Here is a 10,262-nt window from a genome sequence, read left to right on the forward strand (position 1 = left end):
TTAGCACCCTGGAGTATAGATCAGCCCCAGCAGCTCCTGGAGACTGAAAACAATATCCTGGCACAGTGAGCTCTGCTGCAATTCCTCTGCAGCACTGACTGGCAGCACCAAGGGCCACACTCAGATTACAGGGACCCTAACAAATGCCAGCTCCAGCCAACAGCTAGTAACCACCCAAAGTGGCACTTACTAGCCTGGCCTTAAGTTGGCCAGGGATGCTGAAATCCTGGCAGAGGCTGCTGTGAGCCAGGCACATGGGATCCCATTTGAAGAGAGCYGAAGGCCAAGATGAGCTACACATGTCAGTGTGGCTTGGGAAGGTCAGTCACAGGAGCTGTGCTTTAAGGACATGCAGAACTGGCTTTGTCCTCAGTCCTTGTGTTCAGTTTCTGCTGTCCAGGAATATATATATACCCTATATATATATATATTTATATATATATATAAAAAATATATATACACCCAAGTCTCATTAGGCTCCACAGAGCAGCAATGACCTTCTCAGGCAACGACTGTGGTTTCAACTCCCATTTTCTGAAATGAAAAATGAGGGGCTACATGTTGGTTTCTGTTAAGGCAGCCTGAAAGTCCCTTTTGTTGGCAAAGCTGTTCTTACCCACCTGCCCCTGTCTCCCAGTTTCAGAAAAGTGATGTGTTAACCTCAGACAAATTCTTTTGACAACATGTCAATGTACATTCCTGCTCTTGTAACCCACCAACTTATGCCAGGTTGTGAACATCTGGGATGGTTAGTCCAGTGTACTGATGGATCTGACCTGATCTTCCTCCATCATTCAAGCAAGTGTCTTCAGAGAGGCTATGCTGACTGTAGTGAATTTCTTTTCAAGGAACATAAAACATCGCCAGTATTTCTGCGGGGTCCAGCATGCTGAAGCTTTTCTCCTCTTTCAGAGATCAACTGTTTGGATCCCACAACATTCATTTCTTTGAATTCCTTTCATTTCATGTTCACCCTTTTTGCTCCTGAGAACTGAACAACCAGCAGCACAGCCTGGCAGTAAAACCTCTCGCTGTGAGCAGGATTTGAACCTGCGCAGGGAAACCCCACTGGATTTCAAGTCCAACGCCTTAACCACTCGGCCATCACAGCACCCTGGTAGCTGAAAAGCTTTAAAAGAGAGAATTTCAAGGATGCAAAAATACCTGCTACTCACCCTGGACACTGCCCATCCTGAGTGTTGGCCACATCATGCAGTGACCCTGCTACTTCTTTMAACARCYTRTGCTCCCTGCAGCAGAGCTRGGGGTGAGARTAATGAAAMCRGTGCTCAAGCTGAGGYAKAGATTTTYGGGAGCCACGGGAAACTGCAGATCATCTGCAGTACCTGCCAAGATGGCCCTCTGAAAAGAGCCTGAGCATTTGTCCAGTGGGGATCACAATACAGTCCTGCTGTGCAGCATCCTGAGAGACGCACAGGGAGGAGCTCTGTATCTGATCTCCAGTGCTGTCACACTAACAGACACCTTGTTGCAAGGGAACAATCCTCACTGGCCTCCCCTGTCTGGGAATGATCCTCCATATTTCCCTCCTTTGGCAGAAATGCACTAAACCCTTGGAAAGTGACTCCCGATTGAGACAAATTGCACCAGGACAAATGCAAAGTCCTGCAGCTGGGCAGGAAGAACTCCCTGCACTGGTACAGGCTGGGGACTGACTGGCTGGGGAGCAGCTCTGCTGAAAAGGACCTGGGGTCTTCATGCACACAAACTGAACATGAGCCAGCAGTTTGCCCTGGCAGCGATGAAGGGCAACAGCATCCTGGGCTGCCTGAACACAGTAGCATAGACAGTAGATTGAAGGAAGTGATTATGCCCCTCCACTCAGCACTCATCAGGCCATAGTTAGAATACTGCATTTAGATTTGGGTCCCCCAATAAAAGAAAGCGTTGGTAAACTGTGAGGAGTTCAGCTGAGGCCAACCAAGATGGTCAGTGGTCTGAAGCACAGGCCCTGTGGAGGAGAGGGTGAGGGAACTGTTTTTTTCAGCCGGAAGAAGAGACAACTTTGGGAGGACCTAACAGCAGCCTTCCAGTAATCATAGGGAGGTTGTCAATGAGACAGTCAGGCTAACACACAGCAGTGCGTGGTGGGTAGGCAAGAGCCAATAGGTATAGGATTTTTAACCATGAGGTCATTCAAGCATTGGATCATGGTGTCCAGAGAAGTTGCACTGTCCCCATCCTTCAAGACCTTCGAGACCAGGCTGGATAAAGCCCTGATCAACCTGGCCTGACCTCATGGCTGACCCTGCTTTGAGCAGAAGATTGGACTAGGGACCTCCTGAGATCCCTTACAATCTAAATTATCCTGTGATCCTATGAACTGGGAGGGCCACATGGTGGCACTGGAGCTGCGCAAATGAGGGGATGTCCTCTGAAACACAGGGGCTTGTTTCCTGATGCTTGCTGAGAGCCCAGATCAATCCTGGCACAAGGCAGGCTGCACCAGCATAGAAGATGCTGGCCCTCCGTCAGGGCTGACTTCATGTCAGTGAGCACCAACACCTCCGGGAGCCTGATACAGATTACTCCTGGACCTGTTTGCATACATCTTTGCCCCGGGTGAGATCATGTTTATAGCCCTGACAGTTTGCACTTCTGTTGCACTAGAAAATCTTTCCACARCCCTTMTTCTGTCCTSAGCACTCCCAGAGACGCTTACACGATCCAGGTACTAATGCCTGCTGATGATCATTTGTCTCTCTGTCTCCACCCTACCAGTTACTGTCTTCCAGCTCTCTTTAGCTAGAAATCAGGAGAGCTCCAATCCAAGTCCTTTCAGGAGAAGGTCTGTTAAGATCTACTTTGAATTACATACATGTTTTCTCTTTAGTGATCTGCTTGTTTTTAAAAACCCTTGACAATTAAAGATTACTTTCAGGCTGCCACTAGCTGCCACTGCTGTTCTGATTTAACTTGAATCAGTTCCTCAGTCTCATTTGCCACATGGCCTTACTAACACTTGTACAAGGGGAAGTGCAGCATGGCACAGTGATGGGGGGAAGGTGGATTATCTTCATTAGGCATCAGTTGGTCCATGAGGAGATTTGCAATAGCGGAACCCAATTTAACAGCCTCATTCCCTCCTCCACATTGCCTCTGCACAGCTCTTAGTACAGCCTGTGTCTGACCAAATTGGGGATCTCCTACAGCTGAGAAAAAAAATCCTGAAAAGACTTTTCAGCTGAATYGATTCCTTGCTTGGGGTCATACTGTGGCTGCACAAAGAGCTGAGCCAGCATAGTGTGAAGGAGTTGTGTGGGGCTGGAAGGTAGCAGTGGGTGGAGGCTGACCATTGCCAAAGAGGAACCTCTCTGAGCCTGAGAGGAGATTCTTCCCAGGGACAATTTGATCCCAGGAGGATCCCAACATCACGTCTCAGAGAAATCCCAGTTTCAGCAGTACAGAGCAGAATAGACCAGCCCTAGGAGGGAGCCCATCTGCACTGCCCAACTCGTCCCCGTTTGCCCAGAGTTTGTTTTGCACAAGACAGGGAGTGTCATTGCTTTCCTTCGTGAAGCATGGCAGATAGGAGAGGCCCTCTGATGGGCTTTGTGTTCATTGCACTTTGTTGTTATTCCCCTGCATATGCAAGAGGGCCCAACAGAAGTCTTCAAACCAGAAGAACCAGTCTAGGATGCAGAGCTTGGAGCCTTTATTGACCTGCTTTACTTAGAAAAGGTATGGGGAAAAAGAGAGCCAGGTCCTCACTTCCGGCAGAAAAGGCAGTCCAGATGACTCCATCTGGGTTGCCTAAGGATACTCCGGCGGGCCTACACCGCTCCTTCTCCAGCCATTAGCAGTAGCAAACAAATTACATGAAGCATCACCCACATTCACCTTCTTTGGACAGGCATCAATCACAAATGTAGCCTCAAGTAACCTGTCATGGCTGAGTTGTGACCCAGGGTGCCCCACACACTGCCCAGGACTACAAGCTTGCTGGATGGACAAGTGCACATCATTGCTCTCCTGGTCCTGCTGTTCAACTTGTTCTTGGGGAACACACACAGAACTCACACACACAGACTGGTTGAGCTTGGAATGGACCTCTGGAGATCCTCTAGTCACACCCCCCTGCTCAAGCAGAATCACCTACAGCAGGTTGCCCAGGATTGGCAAAGAGTTTATGTTCTAGCCAGAACTGGTCAGTCACAGTTCCACAGTCACTTTGCACTAGCAGGATTTGGCACTGATGCTGAATTGCATGCCCTCTCCCAGCCCCTATCCTCATGCCAACACAAATGCTCATCCAGCTGCAAAGGGAAATGATCCAAGCTGAAACTCACCTGGAACCCCTCCCCTCTCCCCCCCTCCACAAATACTACTTTTAATGCAGCTCAAGGGCATCAGACTCACCTTGTGGCCCACAAGGATGAGTACCAACACCAGGGGTACCAAAACATGTACCAGGAGTGGATCACGGGGGAGCTGGTGAGAGATGCTACAGGAAAGGCCAACAGAGGAGAGGAGGGGGCTGGGCCCACGAGCAGGGAGACTGGTTGCTGGGAGCCTGTTTGACTGGGAGCACAGAAAGGGGAATGTGTTGCGCTGTAGAGATTTGGAGGAATGGAGCTCCCAAGGGGCTGACGCAAATCCCACAGTGGGGTATGGAAGTAGACAAGAGCCCTGAAGAGGAAGGTCTGTATCTGACRCTAGCCTGGAGGGAAGCGGATAGTGAAAACACTTAAGAAAGGAGTCTGAGTTGGTCTACAGATGAGGGGCGGTAGGGCAAGAGAAGGGTATATCTTTGGCAAGCCACACTGGCTCCTTTAGGCTGCAAGGAGATACCAACTGTTGCATGTAAGAAATCAGATGGAAAAGAATTTGAAATGTTTATTGATCAAAGAATGTTACAAACCACCGATTGGCCACAAAAGCTCCCAGTGATTCCTCTTAACTGGGCACCACTGGGAGAGAGCAGATCCCCTGCTTATGTTCAGGCAGGAGCAAGCACACACACACACATCAAAGGGTTACTGCAAATCTAATCACAAATGTATGCCCCCTGATCATCAGCTTCATTAGCATTTAATGCAATTGTGCAAACAGGGACCATCTATCTGTCTTATGCCAGGGCTTCACCCTCTCCAAGACCCGTTTACAATATTTCAGTTAGTGATCTTAAGAAGGGCCACCTTCTTATTTGGTGTAAATGGTAGATGGTAATTAAAGAGAGTTAATTTATCATGCTGCTCTAATCAGAGCTTAGCTCTGATCTCCATTAGCTCCAGTGGAATGGCACAGGTCTACACCTGCAAAGGATCTTGCTCAGAGCCTGTTAGCTAAATTCTTCAGATTTGTTTTCCCTCCCTCCTTCTCCCAGAGAAATAGGAATGAGAGCAGGGTGTGTAAATTTGGGGTAGTCGGTTAACTATGGGTAGGCCTATATTTAATCAACCAGCAATGGGGTGGTCTAAGAAGCTGATGGGACTCTTGTATCGAAATGGGGTGATGGCGTGCCATCAGACAGATGGCAGACAGACAATCTGAGAAAAGGATGCCCCCCTTTGTCTGGAATTGAGGCTCCCAATCAATCCACATCAATCCTGGCAACTTCTGCAGGCCCCTGGTGGTCAGCCTCTTGGATGAAGCGGTAGATAGCATTACCTTCACTATTTTGGCAGGGCCAAGACAGCTGCTTCAACTTCTGCATGCATTCCTTCCTCTCTCCTGTCAGGAGGGGAATTCTGTATCCATCCTTAAACTTTGCGATTGCTGCCACACGTGCGTTCTTCTTGTAGAGGAGGAACTTTCCCCAGTAGAGACAAAGGGCTTGACGGTATCTGAGGCTGAGTGTGTCCTCTCTCTTCTGCAGCTCCTTATAGATCTGCTCTTCCTGTGATGGGTCTCTTGCACCATATAACTCTGCTAATTGCAGCTTTACGAGCACGAGGTYGAGGTCTGGACATTTCTGAAGAACTTCCTCAAGGACCTTGATACCTGCCTCCAACATCTTCTCCTTGTTTTCTTTCTCTGCATTAAGCCACTGTTTCTTATAGCACTTGGCCAAGGCTTGGTAGAGAGGGTGGTAGCATGGATCCAGCTGCAGGGCTCGCTGCAATATCTCAATTGATCGCTCTGCCAACCGTGGCAGCCAGAATAGAGCTACACCTTTGAGGACTTCAGGATCAGAGCTTTTCTCTGCACTTTCTTCTATCAAGCCAATTGATCTTTCTTCATCCAATGATTCAAGCAGCCTGGCTAAAAATACCTTGGCTCTGTAGTTATCTGGTTGCTCAAGGACAGTTCTTTCCAGCTGGATTATGGCTTTCTTTGCAAAATCAGGATACCAGAAGTAAATCCAGGAGGCATAAAGAGCCAATCCCAGCCCAGCTTGGAAATGCTTGTTCCCCGGTTCAAGCATCAATGCCAGCTCAAAGCATTCCCTAGCTCGTTCCCCATTACGGGCTCTGATAGCCAAGAGGGACCACCCTTTCTGGGCCTGGATATACTGGATCATCACTGCATCCCAAGGAGTTGGGTAGAGTTCCTGAATTCGGTCCAGATATCTCTCAGCCTCTGTGTAAGAGTCCTGAAGGTAATGGATCCAAGCATAATTTCCATAGATAACCAAAGAACGAGCTGAGAAGGCATCTGACTCATCTTGTTTCAGATGCTCTTCAGCTTCTTCAAGACTTTGCAGGGCCTCTCTTTTCTGGCCTTTCTGCTGGTAGAGGTATGCCTGCAGGCCCAAGAGTGCCACCTGGTTTTGGTGGGGGGTGTGCTTGATTTCAACAGCCAGCTTCTGCAGGACAGGTGCAGGTTCAACATGGCCTATTACACCCAAGTCCCACGTGAAATGGCACTGAAGGGCATCCAGCTTTTCCTGCAGTTGTTCATTGCTACAGAAAGAAAAAGTGAGTCATGAAGAGGCAGCACCTGGAGGTGTGTGGTCCTGTGGTGCCCACACATAGAGGAGAAAGGAGCTCCTAGCTGTACATGAAACAAAAAGGAGGGAGGGATGGAAGATGGGGCTGTCCCATTGACTCACAACAGTTCCTTGCACTCAGGCTACCAAAGAACTCATAAATGTTCATTCCCATTGAACCATCTCCAGGCAACCATCTGGAAGGTTCCACTCCTGGCTTGTGGGTCTCCAAAAGGGAGGCACCAATGCCTGGAACCAGGCCTGCTCTTTTTAGCAAGTAAAACAAAGGCGTTGGGATGGACTGCAAGAAGCAGAAAGGGCAGAGCCAGCCAAGACCATGTGATGAAAATTTCTTTGTTCCTCCTGGGGAGGAATGAGATGGACTGCATCTTCATCTGCTAGACACAGCAAGAGAAGGTTCCTGTGAAAGGAAACTGGCAGGAATCTGACAGCAATTAATTATCTTCTTACCTGATATATCCATGGCATTGTACTGCCCTTCCACAGCCTGGAGCAGCTCCCTGCCCTTCTCTAACCATTGGATCCCCTTCCTCTAAAATTGCTGTTGGAGTTCTAGCTTACAGCTATCCCAAACTTTCCCAAAGCTGGGGAGAAACTATACACATGGCACCCTTTTTGTTTCCCAGCCTGAGTATATAGTGCAGCAGCCCTTCCTCATTCTCCCCTCCCAATCCTACTTGAGAGCCAGTGAAAGAACCAGGACATTCAGGCATCCTTTTCTACCCCTTCCTCACCTCCTTCCCCTCCCCTGCCTACTCTGTACACCCTCCTTGGGACCAAGTAAGGGGAGCCAGGACACCATGCTAAGCCCCACCAACCCCAAGCTATTCTTGCTGGGAGCCACTACAAGAATAGATGCTGTGCACTTACCCCATCTTCACTATGAATGTAGTGACACTGTCTGGACTGTGTCTTTTCCACACTGTAGCAGGTATGCTGGACAGTGCGGAATTTGGGAGTTATCACTTTTATACAGAGAAGGTCCTCTCATAAGGGGCAGGCTCTGATTAACCAATATCTGTCTCAGGAAACAAAACTGAAAGAGAACAGCTTGAACCAGAAAAGAAAGTATCCTGCCCTCCCTTTCTCTCTCAGCTATATCCTTTCCCTTGCAAAATGAGTCCTGTGTTCAGATAAGTGGGAAAAGAAACCCCATCATTAGAGCAGCAGGGCCTGGACTCAGGTCTGGAGTCCTTCTCCCCCTTGAAAAGGACTTCATTAGCAAAACACCACTCCATTATAACTTTCAGAGAGCAACAAGAGGTAAGGCGATTGAAGAAGGGGATACATTCTGAAGCCTTGTACACCAGTAAATACAGTAGTGTATACATATAATATAATATATGCTGTGTATTTCACTGCCAGTGAAAGGCCACAGACTCTGTACTGACTCTGTAAGGCTTCAGAACAGGGACTTGTCAGGCTGGTTTTGTCTGGACTTGTCTTGGCCTGTTTGAGGCTTTTTTTTTTCTTAGTTTGCTTGGTCTGTTTACCTACAATAGCAACTGTCTGGCAACCAGCTGGCTATTACCTAGCGGATTTTAGCAATTGATTTTGCTTAGTTTTGTATAATTGTGGGGTACAGGGGTTATGCCTGGAATAATTTTAACAGGTTTCCTTAAGTAGCAGGTAGTGATGACAGGGAGTCATTCTGTGGTCACTGAATTGTTTCAAGTGTGAGCACAGGATGACACCAGAGGCCCCAGGGCTATAAACAATTCACCAATGATCCATTACTGATCATTAAAGGACTACAGCTTTGGCAGATGAGTGAAACCAGTCTTAGGGCTGACAGAGAGAACAAAGAGCATTGGTAAAACACATCATAGATAATAAATTTGGACGGATTAAGATGGATTTCTAGACCCATGAAGAAAGTACGGGGGTAGACAGCATTAGAAAATATATAAAAACTGCCCCAAGTAGACCCTTGGATGAGGAAGAAGAAATCATCAAACTCAACATCGTACACCTCCCGGCAAAGAGGAGGAAAAAACCATCAACATTGTACTCCTCCTTAGGAAGAATTCAGGATGCTGATGAGTCACTGTTACAATGCGTGGGGAGGGGGAGAAGATAACACCAGAGGAGTTGGGCAGATATTTGTGTCTATTGATTTTATTAACAATCTTTAATAGAAATGGAGTAATTTGGATATTAAGTGTTAGCACTGTTGTAATTGGACTAATAATCACCATTTGCTACATCTCAATTAGACTGTTAAAGCATTAATTAGACTAGCAATAAGTTCTAATTCTTGGATCCTCACATAAGCATGTTCTTTCAGTTGCCCATAATGAAACTCTGTATGTAACAACAGAGCCACATAGGGCAGCCTCTCAAGGAAATTTGTATTTGGGAGTGCACCTGCCTTGAGCAGCCTGGGCCCACCACCACATATCCCATGCAAGATGAGAGCAGAGCACCTCTTTATAGACTCAGTACCAAAAGCACACTTTTGGCCCTTCTGCCGAGTTTACCCCTAAGCACTCACCAGGAGGGGCTCCTTGCTTGAGAGAAGCTAGTGCAAAACTCATTCCAGACAGGCCATGCAGAGGGTAGTGACAAGAGCAAACTCTTTCCTTGCCCCCACAGTGGGGAGTGGAGAGCTGCCTCATGCACTGCAAGGCTGTAGCACCTTTGCTGTGCCTAGCACTTTGGCATGCACCAGCTGCTTCTCTGTCACCTATCATGGCCAGGACCCACACCCCAATACCAGTTATGTCAGCAGACCTGGGCAGCTGGTGCGGGACTGGGCAGGCCTACGTTGCGGCTCATCCTCCACCCCTCGTTCCTCACCCTCCATGACCACTGTCTCCAGCTCAGCACCAGTGCTCTCACAGCCCATAGGTACGTGCACTCTGTCTGACAGTGCATCACTTCCTCCCAGTCTGCTGTCATCTAAAAAGGTAGTAAATGCCTCCTTTCTACCACCACATCGCTAATGGACATCCTGAGCCAGAACACAGCCATACTGTTCAAAATCCAACCACTGGAAACAATTTTCTTGACAAATTTCCCACACTGGTTTGTACCCTCTTTGCCATTGTTCCTTCTGGACCTGAGAGGGCCAGCTGCAGTCCATGGCCTGCATCAGACCATGAGACAGTTTCATCTAATCCCCAAGGATGCCCACTCATGTGACCCACTGGCTCAGAGATTTGTAATGTGGGGTGTGGTTCACAACTCTGCAGCTTTCAGTATTTCCCCATCTGCATCCGGGTCTGGGGCTGGATGAGTTGAGTAACAACAAACTTTTGGTTCCCTAGGGCAGGGGCTGAGTGGAGCTGTGGGCAGCACAGGCAGAACAGAGTAGAAATTCAGAGCTGAAGTTCCTCAGGCTTCAGCA

General features: G+C 48.2%; 1 protein-coding gene and 1 non-coding gene across 2 annotated transcripts; both read right to left on the reverse strand.

Annotated features, from left to right (window-relative positions):
• Window positions 1–1,029: 1,029 nt before the first annotated feature.
• Window positions 1,030–1,111, reverse strand: TRNAS-UGA. The gene has a single exon. It is a non-coding gene; the product is annotated as a tRNA-Ser (tRNA).
• Window positions 1,112–5,554: 4,443 nt separating this feature from the next.
• LOC112975384 (interferon-induced protein with tetratricopeptide repeats 2-like) lies at window positions 5,555–9,761 on the reverse strand. The gene is made up of 3 exons (XM_026085365.1): window positions 9,680–9,761; window positions 7,784–7,835; window positions 5,555–6,866 (listed from the first exon to the last, which is right to left on the reverse strand). Exons 1-3 carry the CDS (start codon window positions 9,759–9,761, stop codon window positions 5,555–5,557), a joined length of 1,446 nt encoding a protein of 481 aa, XP_025941150.1.
• Window positions 9,762–10,262: the final 501 nt, after the last annotated feature.

Source organism: Apteryx rowi, unplaced genomic scaffold (genome assembly GCF_003343035.1).
Source record: "Apteryx rowi isolate R43461 unplaced genomic scaffold, aptRow1 scaffold_665, whole genome shotgun sequence".
In the NCBI taxonomy this organism is placed as follows: Eukaryota; Metazoa; Chordata; class Aves; order Apterygiformes; family Apterygidae; genus Apteryx; species Apteryx rowi.